This window comes from Dasypus novemcinctus, chromosome 6, assembly GCF_030445035.2.
Source record: "Dasypus novemcinctus isolate mDasNov1 chromosome 6, mDasNov1.1.hap2, whole genome shotgun sequence".
NCBI lineage: Eukaryota > Metazoa > Chordata > Mammalia > Cingulata > Dasypodidae > Dasypus > Dasypus novemcinctus.
This window is the reverse complement of record NC_080678.1, coordinates 43,351,816-43,372,017: the sequence shown is the minus strand read 5'-3', so window position 1 is coordinate 43,372,017 and position 20,202 is coordinate 43,351,816. Positions and strand designations below refer to the sequence as shown.

The following is a 20,202-nucleotide window of genomic DNA, read 5'->3' as shown; positions in this document are numbered from 1 at the left end:
AATCAAAACTATTCCCTAAGATGTCTACGGGATGTTCTGCTAGGCAGGTCATGACTCACGGCAGGTTAAACAAAGGATTCTGAATGAAAATCATAACAAAGAGCTATCATTTTATGAGTGTGAATCATATGTATATTTTACACATTTAATACAATACTCCTACGTGTCGATGTTTATTAGAGGAGGAAACGGAGGAACAGGGTGTGACTTAACCTGCCCAAAGTCGTGCACCTGGCACGTGTCAGAGCCAGGACCTCACTCTTCTGGCTTCGGAGTGTGTGCCAAGTCCATGCTACTGTGCTTCTCAGTAGGGAATGTGAAGGGGAGGACAGCGTCCCTCACTGCACTTAATTTACTGTGTGAATCTTAGTAAGCACCTAAGGAGCAATTAAAGAGCCAAAACGAACATTAACCAGAGGCAATTTTCATGGCAGGGTTACAGGAACAGAACCTGAAACCTTAGCCTTTTCCAGATGCCCATCAGGGGACTATCCAAAGCCTTTAAAACATAACTGACAGTTACTCAAAGACACAGGAGGCCAGATCACGCCTTTTTATAGAAATCATCTGTGAAAGTACTAGTGTTCGCACCCTCAGAAACTCACTCTCGCTGTCCAGGTTTGTCCCTCGCTAATTGCCTCATTTCCTCCTGCACTGCCTCCCACCTGTATTCACCAACCATGTAACAAGGACATTATTTTCTTGTGTAAGTCTGATTTCTTCAGCTGATACCTCTAGTATTAAAATACAGATATATTAGGTTAATAACAAACTAATAAATAATAAGTCCGATGAGCTAAAGCTCTCATGATGGTGCCACATAAATGTAAAAGTGCAGCTGGTGTCGGGAGGGTCTCACTCGCCCTCCCAACCAACTGACCCATCTATCTGACTTCTGCCAATCTCATTAAACACACTAAATTGATTTTTTTTTACTGTTGGGTTTCTGTGGCTACTTTACTGTTTAAAACAACCTACTATATGTAACTATCTCAACTGTTTACATGAACCATAACAAAAAATCAGAATCAAATCCATTTGTTTGCTTAGGGTGCAAACTAAAGCAGGTAAGTTGGATCTAAAATATTTACATATTGTGTATTTTTAAAACAAATGCTGACACTAAACTGGCAAAACACACACACAATTGTGAGCAGGACATGAAGCTGAAAGTCTCATAGAGGAGACAGAAAACTCAGGAGGGGTCAGGGGATAAAGGGACATGCAGGGACACAGAGGGGTGCCCTTGAGAGGGACCAACCCAGTGCGGGTCAAAGAAGGCACCCTGAGCAGGTGACATTCAAGGCAATGTCTTCAAGGAACTTGCCTTAATGTAAGTACCTTTACTTACAGAGGTTAGACGTTGACACAAATCAGTTAGGGAATAAGTGTGTGTGAATTGTAGGTGGGATGAGACTTCCAGCAAAGGAGAGCTCGCTGAGGGCCGCAGTAGCCAGAGAAGGCTTTCTGGAGCTGAGCTGAGGCGTGAGGGATGGGTAAGTCAAAACAGTGAGAACTCGAAGAAAAGACCGAAAAACAGGACCCATGAACTACATGGGGGCCATTCAGAGTCCAGGTTGACTGGAGTATCGGGTATGTTTTAGGAAGAAGGGGCCTCTGTTAGTCAAGAAGAGCAATTTAAGATGCAATCACCAGAGATTATTATATTATTTTCTTAAGGAGGATTTAGGCTTTCATTTATCTGTTTCAGCTAAAAGTTTTCTTTCCCACTAATAATAACCCTTCTCCTGAGTCATCGTTAGTCAGGAGCCTCATTTCAGCTGGCAGGAAAGCAACTTCACTGTGACATTTTAGGTTGGTATGTTGACATTAGTTCCAAGAAGGTAGGACAAGCTGTGAAGACAGCTCTGACCTCTACTCCCCAAATGTAAAGAGCGTGTGACTTTGGAAGGAGAGGAAAATAAGGCAAGAACCTGTGAAGAGGACAAACCAATTTTACAGGAAAAGAGTTTGCATAGTTTTCAAGGAACCTGTCCACAGAAGCAGAACTCATGCTACGCAAATTCTTGTGTTCAGCAGTTAGCTCTGGGAGAGAGGGTAGTATGTGTGTGTGTGTGTGTGTGTGAATGAGAGAGAGATGACACAGAGACCGAGAGAGACACAACAAAGGAGTGTGGAGGCTCCATTACCTCTTACACAATTAATAGGGTGGGGGTGTGGGCACCACTCGGCATCTTTGGCTTCAGCCTTTGGAGTTGCTAAACCCTATAGGAGATAGCTAAGAACCAATGAATATTCATAGTTTGGGTAAGGGTGGCATAGAAAAAGCTAACTTTGTTATGGGATGAAACTGGGAACACTTGGAGGCGTTCAGAGGCTCAGTTTTAGTTAATGACAGAGAACCTAGAGGATGGGATATGGTTCTTACAGACAAGAAATGTATGAGGTGATAAAATGAAAACAGTCTGGCCTAGGGTGGAAACAACTAGAGCAAATTCTGGGGAAAGAAATGGCAGGCTGTGGGAAGAATGCAGGTAACTCTAAACAGGTTACCTGGATGCCAGCAGGGAAAAGAGGTGATGAGCTGTGAGTTTGGTGATGGGTGCTTTGAGCCTGAGGTGGTGGGAATGTCAAGGTATTCAGAAGGCAGTGGGAAATCAGGGTAGGGGTGGACAAGTCCAAGATGTTACAGTTGGCTACTAAGAATGCTGGGATTTCAACCCAGGTCTGTCTGGCTCAAAACCCAAGCTCTTAACCATCATGATATCCCGAAAGAAGAGCTGAGAGGTGAGGGCTGAACCGTGGGGACATCTCAGTCAGGATCGGAGAGAAGGAGGGACGCCAGTAAAGTGCCTAGCGAGATAAGATGAAGACCTTCTCATCTGACAGAGTCTAAAAGACATGGGATGAGAGACCCTTTAACAAAAATCCCCCAGCCAGCAGGTGAGGATGAAGATGGAGACTTCTATTACCATTTCTTAAGGACTTTGGAGACACAAATGATTATTTTTTCATAATGAATCTGAGTTGTTTATCAAATAAGCTTAAAAATTAAACCAAGTCACACATATACTTTACCTGAAGCTGTCCGGGAAGGAGAGGCTGGCTTTGAGGAGTTATGTGGTTTGGTTGATCTATTCACCATGGGAGCTTAAACACACAAATACATACATAATGATTACAGATGCCTTCTACTGAAGATAATTCACGCTTACAGAAGAAATATAATGCAGAAATAATGGGTAAGAGCAGAGAACTTGCAAAGAGGTGGGAGACAAAGTTATCAAACCCGCAAGCCATTAAAAGAAACTTTCAAACAAGAAATCTCTTTAGGAATGAATAAATCAATGGAATAATCCAGGAGTATCACTTATACAGGATTATATTCTCCACAGTGATTTCATCTAGAATAAACATGCATTATTTCCACACTTCATCTGAGGGTATGTGGCACTAGCTTCTTAATATAATTTGTAATAGCCTGGAAAGAACCAGAATCCAGAGACTGTTTCACTCTTTCATTTTCTTAGTACTCTGCAGAAAATGTTTCTGCTGCAATATTTGTAATGCCAACGAGCTTGCAATATTAGGTTTTCTGGGAAATTCATTCTAAGCGAGGGCAGCTGAAGAGAAGATCCTAGAGGTATTTGTACTTTGAGATGGGGTGTTAAATCATGGAAGAGGAAGCACGGGAAAGGCCATGAAACACAAAGAGGATGGCTTTCAGATGCTAGCCAGAAAGGACGTGCTGAGGAAGGAGGCCTGGGCACAGTCATTTCGGATCTTGGAAGCATTTACCACAAACAACGCCTAGAAGTTTCCTGGTGCTTAAAACTGTAAATGCTTGCCTTTTTCAGATGGGAGTGGACTGCTTTCTGTGGGATGAATATAGTTTGCATCATCGTCCACTGGGACCACATAATCTGCCTAAAAGAAATGCAGAAATAAATGAGGAAAATGTTGTACACTCATATTTTACTGTATGGGCCAGAGTATTTTTAAACCAGTTTGATTGAGATATAATTCATATACCATTAAATTCCCCTATGTAAATTATACAATTCAGTGTTTTGTAGTAGATTCGTTGAGTTGTGTAGCCATCAGCACAATCTAATTTTAGAACATTTCCATCACCCCAAAGGCACCCTGTACCCATTAGGCACTCCCCATCCACAGTGCCCCACAGACATACTCAATGACTAATTAACTTTTTGTCTCTCTAGATTTGCCTATTCTAGATATTGTATATAAATGGAATCATACTGTATGTGGTCTTTTGGGACTTCTTTCACTTAGCATAATGTTTTCGAGGCTCATTCATGTTGTAACATCTACCAGTTCTTCATTAAGTTTTATGGCCAAATAATAGTCGATTGTATGGATATACTACATATTGTTTATCAGTTCATAAACTGATAAAATCAGTTGATGGGCATTTGAGTTGTTTCTACTTTTTCACTATTATGAATAATGCTGCCATGAACATTCATATACAGGTTTGTGTGGACATATTTTTTTTTAACAAATCAATTTTATTGATACATGGTAATAAAACATAAATCCATCCAAAGTGTACTATCAATAGTATTTGGTACAATCACATAGTTGTGCATTTATGACTTCAATCATTTTTAGAACATTTTCATTATTCCAATAGTAATGATAATTAAAACCAGGCAAAAACTCTTCACCTCTCAGTCTCTCTTTGCTTCCCCTGCTGTACATAGCTGCTATTCTGTTTCCATTTCTCTAGTTTGTTTGTATTTATATTTTGTAAAAAGTCTTATATATGTAATATTACCCATATTCATATTTCACATGAGATTTCAGTATGTTATTTAGTCTTGCTACATTTTTTAGTTTCCTTCTAATAATATACATGTCCTTAGACTTCTCTTCATACCCATATAATAACTCTGCTAGTTACAAACACCATGATGTGCTTTCACCATTTCTATTCATTTCCAAAGATTTCCAAACAACCTTTTTACCAGTTCTGCACAAATTAAAGCTCAGCTTTCATTCTCTATCCTCATTCTATTTTCCAGTGACCTATATTCTAAGTATTAACCCCATGAGTTTACACAATATATTTAGTTCATAATAGTGCAATCATACAGTGTTTATCCTTTTGTGTCTGGCTTGCTTCACTCAGCATAGTGTCCTCCAGGTTCATCCATGTTGTCATATGTGTCATGACTTTACTTCTTACAACTGCATAATATTCCATTGTGTGTATACTCCACAATTTGTTCATCCATTCATTCATTGATGGACACCTGGGTTGTTTCCATCTTTGGACAGTTGTGAATAATGCTGCTATGAACATCGGTGTACAGATATCTGTTCATGTCACTGCTCTCAGTTCTTTTGGGTGTATACCTAATAGTGGTATTGCTGGGTCACATAGGAAATCTATATCCAACTTTCTTAGGAACTTCCAATCAGTCCTCCACGGTGGCTGTACCTTTTTACATTCCCACCAATAGTGAATAAGCACTCCTATCTCTCCACATCCTCTCCAACACTTGTGGTTTTCTGACTTTTTAACAGTGGCCATTCTAATAGGTATGAAGTGATAGCTCATTGTAGTTTTGATTTGCATTTCCCTAATCACTAGTGATATTGCACATTTTTTCATGTGTTTTTTCACCATTTGTATTTTTTCTTTGGACAAATGTCTATTCAAGTCTTTTGCCCATTTTAAAAAATCGAGTAGTTTGTCTTTTTATTGTTGGCTTGTACAATCTCTTTATGTATCATGAATATAAACCATTAACAGATATGTAATTTCCAAGTATTTTTTCCCATTAGGTTGGCTGCCTTTTCACCCTTTTGATAAAGTCCTTTGAGGTGCAAAAGTGTTTAATTTTGAGAAGGTCCCACTTATTTTTCTTTTATTGCTCATGCTTTGGGTGTCAGGTTTAAGAAACTACTGCCTACCACAAGATCTTGAAGATGTTTTCCTACATTTATTCTAGGAGTTTTATGGTGGTCACTTTTATATTTAGGTCCTTGATCCATTCTGAGTTAATTTTTATATAAAGTGTGAGATAAGGATCCTCTTTCTTTCTTTTGGATATGGCTATCCAATTCTCCCAGCTCTGTTTGTTGAATAGATTGCCCTAGCCAAGCTGGGAAGGCTTGACAGCCTTGTCAAAAATCACTCGACTGTAGATATGAGGGTCTATTTCAGAGTTCTCTATTTGGTTTTCCATTGTGTCAATCTGTCTGTCTTTATGCCAGTACCATGCTGTTTTTACCACTATAGCTAAGTAATATGCTTTAAAGTCTGGAAGTGAGAGTCCTCCAACTTCATTCTTCTTTTTAAGACATTTTTGGATATTTGGGGCCCTTTATCCTTCCAAATAAATTTGATAATTGGCTTTTCCATTTCTACAAAAAAGGCTCTTGGGGGGAGGCGGACTTGGCCCAGTGGTTGGGGCGTTTGTCTACCACGTTTGTCTACCACGTGGGAGGTCCACGGTTCGAACTCCAGGCCTCCTTGACCTGTGTGGGGCTGGCCCATGTGCGGTGCTGATGCATGAGGGGAGTGCCCTGTCACGCGGGGGTATCCCCCGCGTGGGGGGGCCTCATGCGCAGGGAGTGCACCCCGTGGGGAGAGCCGCACTGCGCGAGGGAAGGTTCAGTCTGCCCAGGAGTGGTGCCGCACACACGGAGAGCTGACACAGCAGGATGACGCAACAAAAAGAAACACAGATTCCTGTGCCACTGACAACAACAGAAGCGGACAAAGAAGAACACGTGGGGGGGAAGGGGAGAGAAATAAATAAAATAAATTAATCTTAAAAAAAAAAGATAACTACTTAATCTTAAAAAAAAAAGGCTGTTGGGATTTTTATTGGGATTGCATTGAATCTGTAAATCAGTTTGGGTAGATTGACATCTTAATGATATTTAGTCTTCCAGTCCATGAACAGAGACTGTCCTTCCATTTATTTAAGTATTCTTCAGTTTCTTTTAGCAATGTTTTGTAGTTTCTGGGTACAGGTCCTTTATGTCTTTTGTTAAGTTTATTCCTAAATATTTGATTCTTTTAGTTGCTATTATAAATGGAATTTTTTTCTGATTTCCTCCTCAGATTGCTCATTAAGTAGTGTATAGAAATGCTATTGATTTTTGCATATTAATCTTGTATCCTGCCAGTTTGCTGAACTCATATATTAGTTCTAGTAGCTTTATTGTGGGTTATTCAGGATTATCTAGATATAGGATCATATCATCAGTGAATAGTGAAAGTTTTACTTCTTCCTTCCCAATTTGGGTGTCTTTTATTTCTTTATCTAGCCTAATTGCTCTAGCTAGAACATCTGTACAATATTGAAAAACAGTGGGGACAGTGGGCATTCTTATCTTGTTCCTGATCTCAGCTGAGAAGCTTTCAGTCTTTCACCTTTGAGTACAATGCTAGCTGTAGGTTTTTTGTATATGTACTTTAGTTAATTTTCGTTAATTTTCATATATGATATGAGATAGGGGTTCAATTTAATTCTTTTACACATGTATATACATTTGGTTCAGCACCATTTGTTGACAAACTGTTCTTCCCCTATTGAATTGTCTTGCCACCTTTGTCGATAATCACTTGATCATATGTTGGGAGGAATGATTTTATATTGATAAGAAGCAAACTAGGACCAGGTCTCAAAAGTGATTTTCACAACCTGCTGAGGCTGGTAGCCAAAATGGGTACTGGGAGAAAGAAAAATCAAACATTTATTGAACATCTGATATGTGCCTGGTACTTCTCTAAGTACTTTATGTGTGTTATTGCTCTTATTCCTTAGAATGACTCAGGATGGTAGACACCATTATCAGCCCCATTTCAAGATGAGGGAACTGAGGCACATATAAATTAAGTAGCTTGTTCAAGGTGTCCCAGTTAAATGAAGTCAGAGTCAGGATTTGAACCCAGACAGTTCAAGAATTCAATGTCCATACTCTAATTCACTATAGTCCAGTAACCTTCTTCCTTTTCCTCCTCTTTGTCTTATTTCTACTCTTTCCAGTTAATTGCTATTTCTGATATATGTATATATATATTTTACCCCGAAACCTCTGTGATGTCCCTGGTCTCACTGTGTTAGACCTTGAACTCTTGAGGAAAGGCCTCTTCCTTGTCTATATTTGTGTTCCAGTGACTGAGAAGTGAGAGCCTCATAAGTTGAATTGAAATTGATGGGCCCAATAGCCAGGAAAAAGATGATTTAGCAGTAGTGAATAGTGGGGATATTGAGTAGCTGTGATTTCCCCAAGAACCCTTTTGGTTCCACGGGTCCATCTCTCTGAATTAGCTTGTAGCAGTGACATGGTGGAGCCCAGCTTCTCTCCTGTGGGCATAGAGGCTCAGCACCTAGGTAGGCATGCCCCATCTCAAAGCAGGTGGTCAACAAAATCCTTTGTATCTTATATCTGAACACAGAACAACGGCACTGGCCATCAGCAATACTACCTGAGTGGATAAAGGGGAATTGGAAGCACTGTATCTTTACCAAACTTCCCTACCCATACTTCACTGCCTAAGAATTTTTTCCCTCCTCTCAATTCTCAATTTTGCACTCGTTTTATTCTGCAGAACCTGATTATGGTAGACGATTGTTTATCTGCAAGGTCTAGAATTTGACCTGTTTAAAGTAATGCTATTTCTAGAGTTGACAAGTTTTAAATTCAAAGAACAATGATAGGGAAAAAGACTTGATCCAATCCCAACAAATTCTGTTTGCTTTCTCTCTGACATTTTATAAAGAAGAGGGAATGTATAATGTATATTTCCAACATTACAATTCAATGTTTAAAATAGTTGTTACCTGACAAAGTAAGTTAATGATCAACAACTATCACAATTCATATACTAATGAGACTACCTGGAATGTTTCAATATAAACCCCATTATCCCAGGTGTACATCACAAAAACTTGGCAGTGGTGACAACATTGATTGATTTTATGAAACTGGGTAGATTATTTCACCATCATGACCTACACATGATTATGATGTGTTATTACGATAACTTGACTTAAAAATAGATAATTTTAAAAATCATTGATCAATTCCAATGTTTAGATGTTTTCAGTATTAGGACTGCCATAGGGGTTTACATGTTTGCCTCCTCCTTAAATTACAGGAATACCACAGAGTCATATTACCGTACACCCTATTACTTATTCAGAGTAATTTTAATCAGCTATTCATTTCCTACGAATTTTTTTTCCTTATCACAACTCATGAGAACACTGAATCATTTTACATACATTATTTTATCGAATTCTTAGTTAGACCTTCCCCCTAAGTTAGGTACAATTATTCTTATTTTACAGATGAGGATTTTGAGAGAGGTAAATTAACTCACTGAGGCCAAATAGATGGAAACCCTGTCAGGACAGGGACTGAGTTCTTTGGGCACCGCTGAAGCCCTGGGGTCCACGCAGTGCCTGGCACATTTATGTTGAGTGAAGAGCTCGTCTTGCTCCAGTGGACATTGGAGAAGTGGTCCATGGTAGCCATTTAGCACCTGGGCCCTACTATTTACCTCTGGAAAATTGGACAAGTTTTTCAACCCCTTTGCTCTCTGGTTTCCTCATATATAAAATGGGGATGATAATAGTACATACTTCCTAGGGTTGTTGTAAGGATTTAATGGTATAATACTTATGCAGTACCCAGAACACCAGTTGATACACAGCATTTATCAAATGTAAGCCAGTCCCATCTTTATAGCATATAAGCTCCTTCCTCCTGCATGTCTTTACCCCAACTCCAATTCTCTGGTTAGCCTCTACTTCAATATTTTAGCTGTAGCCAGAATAGGGGAACTAAACGTTTTTATTTATGATTGTACTTGAGTCTCTTTTTCTGTCTAATGGTCCAGTCACATCTTAATGTTGACTTCTGGGTTTTGTGTTTTTTTAACCTCTTTCTTATCTTGACTCTCCATCTGCCCATTCCAGAAGTATGATTCCTCCATACTTCTCCTTTTCTCAGTGGTTCAGACTGGCATGTGCCACCTTCACAAGGCTGCCATTAGCAAAACTCTCCCTTGCCTCACTTAGATACTCACAAAAAGTGGAGAGCCTTATAAAATCCACAATATTCATTTATAGTTGGTCTGAGTTTATATCTTCCTATGGATTGCTGAATAGTTGAAAGAATTCACAATGAGACCCCTAACATCTAGTCTCTCCATACTGATCCCCGCTCAGCTTCTAGGGTCTCGAGTATATGTTCCCTTTGTTTTTCTCCATCTTAGAAAAGTAGAGAAGCAAAGAGAAAAGTGGTTGGGGAGAGAAAGCAAGGTGGAAGTAGGGCAGAGAAGTAAAGGAGAACAAAAATGGAGGAAATATTTTACGAGAGGATTTGGAGGAAACCACAGGGAAGAAAAAGAGCACAGATTCAGAGTTGATATCCTACTATGTACCTATAGTAAATTAAAATGCTTAAAATAAGGATATACATTGACATTTTTAGAGAAAAAAATTTCCTTTCAGTAAAATAGTATGAAGTTAGAGGGAGGCAGTCAGGGAGCAGGGTGGTTTGTGCTGACCAGAGAGCAGGGCAGGGAAGAAGGGCCACGTGCTCAAGGCCAGACCATCCTGGCCACTTGTCCTCTTGCCCCTCTGCATCCTGCTGTCCACTTGGTCTGTGGAAGCCTTCCGGACAGATTTACTTTACCTCATCCTCAAGGAGCTCTTTAGGTTTGGGTGGCACTTGAGGTTTCTGAAGAGGAGATCGGGACGGCAGAGTGGAGGAGAGCCTTGTTTTCGCTGAAGGCCAGTTGGGCTTACTGGGAAGTGACTTGCTGAAGGGTGGAGACTGTCTCTGGCTTGATCGGTTGTCTTGAAAGAAAACAACATAAGACAAATGAGGCTCTGGATCATTCCCTGGGAGGAAGCCATGAAGATCAAGAAAATATAAAACCAGTGACATCTCTGTAGCCACAAATTATTAATAAATGCATTCCGTAAAAGAGTAATGCAAAATGTTCAGGAAAATTTTCAAGTGACCGTTGACTTAGATTATAAAAACCAAAAGAATGTCCCCATAAAAAACATCCTTCTAGGGGAGTGAGGGAGACCCATAGACTGTGGAGGACTGCGAGTCTGATATCTTGCCAAACCAAGTGGACAGAAGACCTTGAGCAGTGGGATGTGTGTGTGGTGTGTGTGTGTGTGTGTGTGGTGTGGGGTCCAGGATGGTTCACTTTGTTCTAGGGACCCTTAAGAGAAGGTTCTCCATCCTGTTTATATTAGAACCACCTGGAGAGCTTTAAAAATTGCCCAGGCTTGTGTTCTACCCCAAACCTATTAAATTTGAACTTCTGGGGAAGGGCCTGAGGCTATAGGTTTAAAAAGTTCCCCACGTTATTCTAAGGTATATCTAGGGTTGCAATTACTTGTCTGGGTGAACATGCAGGTTCCCTTCTTCAGGGCTTTCCCTCAAATCATGAAGAATCTGTGAATTTCCCCTGGGGCGAGGCCCCTCTTTTTCAGCAGGCATCGAGAAGGGAGTTCAGGTTTGAAGCCAGGTGGGTCTACTTTGAATTCCTTGCTGTGCCATGCATAAGCCACGTTAATTTGGGCTTGTTATTCAACCTCTCTGGAATACACCTTCTTCTCTCTCTCTCTCTCCTTTTTAAAATTATGGTAACAATACAATCATGACATATATAACATAAAATTTCCCATTTTAACCATTTTTGAATGTACAATTCAGTGACATTACTTATAGTCACAATATTTTACAACTGTCACCACCATTCAATACCAAAAATTTTCCTCTTCCCAAAAAGAAGATCTGTACCCCCTAAGCAATAACTCATTCTCCCTCCCCTCCCCCAGCCCCTGGAAACCTCTATTCTATTTTCTGTCTCTGTGAATTTGCTTATTCTAGATTATTTCATAGAAGTGGAATCATACAATATTTGTCCTTTTGTGTCTGGCTTATTTCACTTAGCATCATGTCTTCTAGGTTCATCCATGATGTAGCATGTATCAGAATTTCATTTTTTATTGTGGTCGAATAACATTCCATTGTATAGTTATGCCATATTTTATTTATCCATTTATCTGTTGATGAATAACATTCCTCACTTTAAAAATGAGGATAGTAATACTCACCTTAGACAGTTACTGTGGGGTTTAGGAAGGAAGCAGTATGTGCAGAGTGTCTGGGAAAGAATCAATTCCCAATAAATGGGACAAATATTCTCTTGCAATGTGATGGAGGGCTTAGGCCGCATTTACTCCACAGCTGGATTCTGTGAGAACTGACGCAGACTAGTGCGTTTAGGAAAGTCTTAGCATGGGAATAAGCTGGTGTGTTCCCTGTCCTGGGAACAGGACAGGCATTTACACTGGCTTCTGTATTGTGTCATTGCTTTCTTGCTGCTTCCTCCTGTGACAGTCACCGCTGGCTTGATGCAGCTGCCCTGGCTGGTCCTGCTCATTCTCTGCTGTCCTGCTGGCACCTGCCCCTGCCCTCAGCTCTGGCTCCTGCCTTGTTATAGGTGTGTGATTAAGTACACATTTTTTAAAAGATTTTATTTATTTATTTATTTATTTATTTATTTATTTATTTATCCCCCACCCCCAGTGTCTGCTCTCTGTGTCCATTTGCTGTGTGTTCTTCTCTCTCTGCCTGTCTTCTCATTAGGCAGCACCAGGAACCGATCCTGGGATCTTATGGAGTGGGAGAGATCTGCTCAATCTCTTGTGCTACCTCAACTCCCTGGTCTGCTGCGTCTCTTATTGTCTCTCCTGTGTCTCTTTTTTTTTTTTAAAGATTTATTTATTTATTTAATTTCCCCCCCTCCCCTGGTTGTCTGTTCTTGGTGTCTATTTGCTGCGTCTTGTTTCTTTGTCCGCTTCTGTTGTGGTCAGCGGCACGGGAAGTGTGGGCGGTGCCATTCCTGGGCAGGCTGCTCTTTCTTTTCACGCTGGGCGGCTTTCCTCACGGGCGCACTCCTTGCGCGTGGGGCTCCCCCACGCGGGGGACACCCTTGCGTGGCAAGGCACTCCTTTGCGCACATCAGCACTGCGCATGGCCAGCTCCATCCTGTGTCTCTTTTTGTTCCTTCATCTTGCTGAGCCAGCTCTCCACATGGGCCAGCTCACTGTGCAGCCAGCTTGCCTTCCCCAGGAGGCCCCCGGAACCGAACCCTGGACCTCCTGTATGATAGGCAGCAGCCCAATCACTAGAGCCACACCTGCTGCCTAACATCACATTTGACTTCTCCGTGGAAGCCCCTTTCTGGATGGTGTGGCTCGTGCTGGTCCGTGTGGCTGTGTCTGGAATCCTGTCAGGTTTTTGCAGTATTATTTGTAGCTCTTCCAGTGTACTTAAATTTCTTAATGTAAGAAAGCACAAGACAGGGTTTGAAGAGTGTGCCACTGGACGAGCCACATAACCCTTCTGAGTTGAAGTCTCCTGGTCTGTTAAAAGGGTCTGATAGCTGTTTTCGTCCCAGGGTTGATGCCACGATCGAGCAAGATCACTTACCAAATAGAGTGGTGTGTGTTAAGTGTTAGGCGTTATGGGCTCTGGGGGTCACGAGGCCCCGCTGGCCCCCGGTTCAGCCACTTACCAAACCTTGGCCACATTTTTCCACTCCTCGGGGCCTCCCTTTCCTGCCCTATAACGCAGGAAAGAATACCTCTTTCATAAGATGCTCGAGAGAGTTAAGTAGAACAATGACTGTAAAGCACCAAGGTGCAAACTATAAAAAGCCTGGGGCGGCTGCAGGCTCAGTGCTTAGCATCTCTTGGCCCAGGGGGTGAAATGTAGAGCGGCACCAGGAGCAGGGCTCGGTGCCTGTGAGGAGGCAGGCGTGGCGGCATTTACAGCAGAGAGCTCTGCACCCACGTCAGCATCACCGACCGCATCTTGGACACGCTTGCTCTCCTCAGGGAACTTCGCCATCCCTAAAGCTTGGAACACAGCCCTCTTCATGAGTGGCATTCCATGCCACACTCGGGCCTCCAGGCCAGACCGGTGCTGGGTGCATTTCAGCTATGAGGCTAATTCCAAGCTGAGAGCCGCTCGGCCCAGTTATAAATCCAAGCTAGTCTCAGTTGGTAAGCAGCCAGCCCCGGGGGCTTGGGAATGGCTGGCAGGGGAAGCAGGAAGGAGGGGCATTAGCAGACACTGAGAAGGTCATTGCTAGTCTGTACAGAATTTTTTTTTTAGGTACCAGGCTGGGGATTGAAATCCAGACTTCATATGTGGGAAGTCGGCCACATCGTCCCCCCCGCCCTGTGTTGGTTTGTTTGTTGTTTCTGTTTGTTTGTTTTGTTTTGTTTTTCGGAGGCACCGGTGATCGAACCACAGACCGCCCCCCCTCGTGTGAAGTAGGTGCTCAACCGTTTGAGCCACATCCGCTCCCTGCACCGATTTCTTAAGCAAAATTCCAGGCAACCTGGGTGCAGGAAGCCCAAGGATTCCCATGGGGCCCCTGGGAGTGGGGAAGGCAACTGTCAGGCTGTGTTTGGTTTTTCGGCTGTTTTTGCCATTCCAGATTTAGGAAGGATATGTTTCCCTTAAATTGGAAGCCTTACAGCTTGGGCTCCATTTTCTGGGGGTGAGCACACCACCTGCTTGGAGGCAACGGGAGGCAGGCGGGCACAAGACCCTCAGGCAGCGTTCCGGTTGCCCACGGCCCAGGCCGCGGGTCTGGGGGTCCGGGCGCCGGGCGGGGCTCACCTACATACTCGCCCCTGGCCAAGGGCAGCGCGGGGTGGACGGCCCTGGGCTCCTGCTCCACCGGGGGCGGCTCGTAGCTGTCATCCGCGTTCTCCTCCGCGGGCAGCACGTACATCTCGGAATCCGAGTGCTCGTCTGGATTTTCATAATCGCTGTCCTGGAAAGGCAAACACCGAGCTCAGCGTGCCTTAGGAGAAGGCCTGGGGCGAGCGGGGCAGGGCGCCCCCTCAAGCCTGGAGCGGCTGGGGTACCCCCGTCGGCAGCCAGGGAAGGGGCCAAGCCGGGATGTGGAGCCAGATCTTTCTGACTCGTGAGCAAACAGTGGACTATTTAACCCTGAAGGTGGCTGAGACTAGGAATGCTGACCAAGAAGAATAGTAAAAGCTGATCTATTTTAAAAAGAGGAGGAAAGGGCCCAATAAAAGAGAATCACTGATAGCTTGTCCTGAATGCAGATGGTTGAGGGAGAAGTAGGTTGAATTAGGGGAGGCAACGGCATGAGGGAGGGTCCACAGATGCCTTTGAGGGGATGAGGCTGTTTTTTAAAAAGCATCGCTGGTGAGCTGCAGGGACCGGGTTTCTTTCTACTCTTTTTAAAGTATAAATTCTATTTAAGTTCATATTGGAAATACATAAATATGGTCCAAACTTCAAACAGTTCAGAAGGTCATAAGGTGAAGCCTTCCTAGTCACTTAGTTCCTCTCCACAGGCAAACAACGCTCTTGGCTTCTTGCACACCCTTTCAGAGACTTGGTGTATTGTGTTTGAAGACATTTTTGATTTGGGCCACTTTTGTGTCTGCTGCCCATGACTTCCTGGTGCCAGGTGTGATGGTCACAGATGATGGATCCATGGTTGTCCCACGAATGGGTGGTGTGCCTGTCCCCTTCTACATTAAATTTTCTGACATGGATGTGATATCGGTGATGGCTGTTTCGCTCACCTCTGCATCTCAGGGCTGGCATATGATTGGCACTCAGTATGTTTGGAATGAATGAATGAATAAATGAATGAGGATGGTTCTTTCCTCTTCAGCCAGGAGAGGAATGGGGTGAAGAGATTGGAGAAGGAAACGAGAAGGAGGATGAAAAGAAAGGTTTTCCTGAGGTGGATGGAAGAGTGTTGGCAGAGAGAATGAAAGGAGGAAGGACCCCGAGGACTGTACTTGTCTTTGTTCTAGAGTCAGAGAACTGGAAAGGGTCAAGAAGGGTGGAGATAAGAAAATTCCTGGAAGGGTGAGTGAGACATCTTAAAGGAAATTTCCCAACCCCTTATCTCGGTAATAGCAGACGGAGTGCTTAGTCATTCTTCCTGAACATGAATATGAAAGTAGGCTGGCTATAATATTAATATTAATAATCATTATAATTAATAATAATTAACTATATATTATGTAAATATATATTAGTATTACTTATTATAATACACAATATAATAATTATTCTTCTAACAGTATTTCTATGTATTGCCCACAACATGAACTACCTCATTTGCTTCTCACCACAATCATATGAGGTAGTTTCTTCTTATCTCATTTTACCGATGTGGGTACTAAGGCACAGAGTATTGAGTAACTGGAGTGTGCAGTCTGTGTTCTGGAGAAGGCAATGATCATTATTAGGCAGGAGCCTAAGAGGTGGAGTGGGAGTGAAAGGGTGGCCCAGGGAGAGGTTTAACAGGGCAAGCACTTGACTTCCCAAGCAAGGCTAGTCTGATCTTGCAAGAGGTGGTGGGAACTTTCCTTGCCCAGGGCAAAGATCCAATTGCCCTGTTACAGCTGTTTCAGCATCCCAGGGAGGCATCAGTGCAAGTACTGAGAAACAATTGCTTTAATAAACATCTGGAAACATCAGTGGGCATTGTGTTGAGACATGTGAGCCTGCATGGGCTATAGTTTAGGTATCCCACTTTGTTTCATTTTGCATGGAAGAGGTGTGGGGATTTCTGGAATTGGTTCCCTGGAGGCCAAGGAGCAGCATGCCTTCTGGGGAAGATACTGGGGTCCTTGCTGCCCCTTGGACAGAGCAGCCTGATAAGAGGACCAGGTTGGCAGAAGCAGTGGGGATAGGGAGGGTGGCAGAAAAGTGACCCATGTCAGCTGTTCCTGGCAGCCATCACCTGACACTGGGCTGTCCACCAAATTGTAAACCTCAGGAGGGTCAGACTGAGACCGTGTCCCCAGCACCCAGCTCAGGGCTTGCTCCAGGGAAGGTACCCACTAACCATTTGTGGAACAAATGAATGAACTGAGCTGCTGGCCTTGGGCTCTGAAGGGACTGAGGACGGGTGATGCTCAGGAGAAGTGCTGGGCTGGCCCTTCCCTTGGAAAATCCTTTCCATTGAGTGATACCAGGAGTACCTGCTACTTTAAGCAAAGTGACTGCACTGAATGCTTTTCTCTCAAGGGAATAGAAAAGGAATCTGGTCAAATTTTGGAGACAATTTAAAAACGATTCCTTTCTCCAAAGTTATTCTAAATTCTGGCAAACAAAATTTCTTCCTTCACTCAATACTAGAGTAGGTACAATACTTAGGGAAGTCTGATGGAAACTTTGAAGAAGAGAATGTGTAATCAGACAGAAATCTCAAATTGTTCATTCATTCAATCAATTAATATTTATTGAGCACCTACTATGTGCCAGGCAGTGTGCTTGGCTCTAAGCACAAGACAAACATGGTCCCTGCCCTCATAGAATTTGCATTCTAGTAGAGAGATCAATGATAAACAAATAGTGAAAACATGATAAAAAGGTAACCAAATAAATAAAACAGCTACCACGTGTTCTAGGGGCACTTAAGGGAATCATCAAGGTCCTGAAATAGAGCCACAGGGGGAGGGATTTTACCTTGGTTGGGGGGACTGGAAAGGCCTTACTGAGAAGGAGACAATTAGTCAAGGCTCAAGGATAAGAAATCACCAACCAAATTAGGAAGATTGGGGAAGCTCTTTGGTTTTCCCTCACTTGCTTTCTCCTTCCTTCTACTGCCCTAGAACCATAAGTTTGAAATCCCTGAGGCAGGCAGCACCTTGGCCTGTTCTAGGAACCAAGGGAAGGCAGGTGAGAAGCACGGCCCGGCAGAGGGGTGCAGAGAAGGCTGGGCAGGTCTGCAGGGGCCTGACTTGGTCATAGTTAGTAACAGGCATGGATTTTAATCAGCCTGCAATGAGAAGCCACTGAAGTAAAACTAATCGAGTTAAATAATCCTTATTATAACTGGCGTCTTAATTTTGGGTGTTTGAATTTTGGGACAAGTCATTTCCCCTCTCCAGGCTGATTTTATTTTGTACATCCAATGTCTTCGAAGACCCCACTCTATGTTCTTTTTATCCAGCCAGTGAGTTCAATTTCATTAGCTTTCCTCTAGATGTGGACCAGCAGCGTCTGTTGCCTCACATGTGCAGCCAGCAGGGGGCGCACCTGCAGCGCTTCTGCAGGACGGATTGCTGGGCCCTGCGAGGAATTCCATACCAAAGGGATCCTGAGAGAGGCTGCCCTTCCCCTTGTTTTTCTTTTCTCTATAGGTGAAAAGGAGGAAGTCCTCTCTCCTAATCCTCCGAATATACTCCTACAGGTGTACACAGCACCGCGCTGAGCTCAAGCTCAAGTCTAGGTACTATTTTCATCCCTTTGGGCCACTGAGTAAGTCAAGGACCCTGCTGAGCAAGTCATTTTCATTCTCTTGGCCTCAGTGTCCTTATCTGTGAAATGGGGCGTGTGGCTATTGGATCCCTTTCAGATATAAAACTCACAGAGTGGAGCAGGCTAATGTTCTGGATGGCTTTGATGTGAGCAAAAAGTTATTACTTCACTGCAATTTCTTCCTCCCACACACACATTTCCACACCCAGAGGCCGATTTCATCAGGCCTGGATGCTTCAGTAACAAGCGTGGATTTTACTCTGTGTGCAATGGGAAACCATCATTGTGATGAAAGATCTGTAAGATGTCTTGTGCCTACAAGACTCAGCCCAGGAAAGAAATGGCCGCAGCGTCCTGCTTTGGGCTCCTCTGGGTTGCAGAACCACCTCTCAGAGGTTGACAGTTCTGAAAACATTCGTCCCCTTCCCCATCATCACGCCCAGCCTCACTCCCTGGGGCTCCGCTGAGCCCTGGGGCTCCTCTTGACCTCAGCGGAGCTAGATTCCCATCCAGGCTCTGTTCCTAACTAGCTGGGGAGACACGGAACATCTCCGGGCCTCAGTTTCCACATCTGTAAAATGGGGGAGATAACTTCTATGAATCTCTCTGGCTTTAACTTTTTCTTTTTTTTTATTCTGTGATTTGAGGGTCTGCGTTTAAATTTTGGAACTGTGAGTTACTTAAACACTCCTTCCCTGGCTTCTTCATCTGTAAAATGGACAGGACAGCTATTCAAATGAACAACTCATAAGTTGCAGTTTCTAACCAAGGCACTAAAGAGGGTCCCAGGGACCCCCTGACACACCAGGAATGAGCTCTGTAGTTGCTGGTTTGTTTAGGGATCCTAGGCAGGGGCCAGGTGGTGATGGGGCACTGGGGAGTTTGGGGCAGAGGCCATTTACCAACTGATGTGGAGATATTTAAACATTCTAACGTCTGTTCCGGCTGTGCTGGCGCCTATGCTGAGCACTGACATTGAAAATGGGCATGAAAATACCGCAAAGGGCTGTGGTGAGTGTTAAATGAGATCATGCAAGCAGAGCTGTGAGCCACGTGCCTGGCCCGCGGGTTATGCTGCGAGGAGCAGCCTTTATGACGGTTATCGTCGCCTTGTCTGCAGCTGGCCTTTCCAGCCCTGCTCTCACGCGATTCAGAAATGAGCCCTTGAAGTGGCCTCTCACCAGGCTTGGTGGAAACGGTACCTTGCTGGTCTCAGGAGCACATACTTACAAAGTCATCTGACCACCGCTCCTCCTCGTCAGCAGGGCTCTCTGGATCGGCATGAGGGAAACAGAAGCAGCATGAATCTCAGCTGGCCAGCTCCACCCTTCCACAAACACTGCACCTGCCTTCCCGGTCCTGTTTATCGGCCTTGGGAGGTTATTACAGTCGTCTCTGATTCACTTCTGGCTGTTTTCTCCTTTTTTTTTTTTTTAAGTCAATTCTCAGAGCATCGGGAAAAGTCCCACTGGGTGGAGCAATGTCTGTCTTTTTCAAGGGACTTTACTTGGACCTTTTACTAACACAGTAGGACCTGGGATCCATGCTGGGTCTGCTTATAAAGAATTGTTTTGAATCCATATGTGGATGATATAGTAGGCAGAGCACTGGACCAGGAGTCACAGAGACCTCAGGTCCCATCCAGGCTCTGTTCCTAACTCTGCTTCTCAGTTTCCAGATCTATAAAATGCAGTGACAACTTCTATGATTCCCTCTGGCTTTAACTCTGATTTTTAAAATTATTAATAAAAAAAAAAAAAGTTTATCCAGTGTTTTACTACACACCCAGCAATTTTATCAGAAGTTTGTCCTTCATAACTAATTCAGCCCTGACAAAAACCTTGTGAGGAAATGGAGGCCTAAAGAAGATAAGTCATTTGCCCA

General features: G+C 43.4%; 1 protein-coding gene across 2 annotated transcripts in view; it reads right to left on the bottom strand.

The window, feature by feature from the left end:
* The window catches only part of BLNK (B cell linker), a 90,049-nt gene that overhangs the window by 28,582 nt on the left and 41,265 nt on the right, over positions 1 to 20,202 (bottom strand). The window contains exons 4-8 of one of the 2 annotated variants that reach the window (XM_004456971.5): positions 19,549 to 19,589; positions 14,677 to 14,833; positions 10,651 to 10,814; positions 3,810 to 3,888; positions 3,040 to 3,111 (exon numbers count right to left, since the gene is read on the bottom strand). In XM_004456971.5, coding sequence (XP_004457028.2) covers positions 3,040 to 3,111; positions 3,810 to 3,888; positions 10,651 to 10,814; positions 14,677 to 14,833; positions 19,549 to 19,589 — 513 coding nt within the window. The remainder of the gene's footprint in view (positions 1 to 3,039; positions 3,112 to 3,809; positions 3,889 to 10,650; positions 10,815 to 14,676; positions 14,834 to 19,548; positions 19,590 to 20,202) is intronic. The other variant, XM_071215750.1, reaches the window with a different exon arrangement.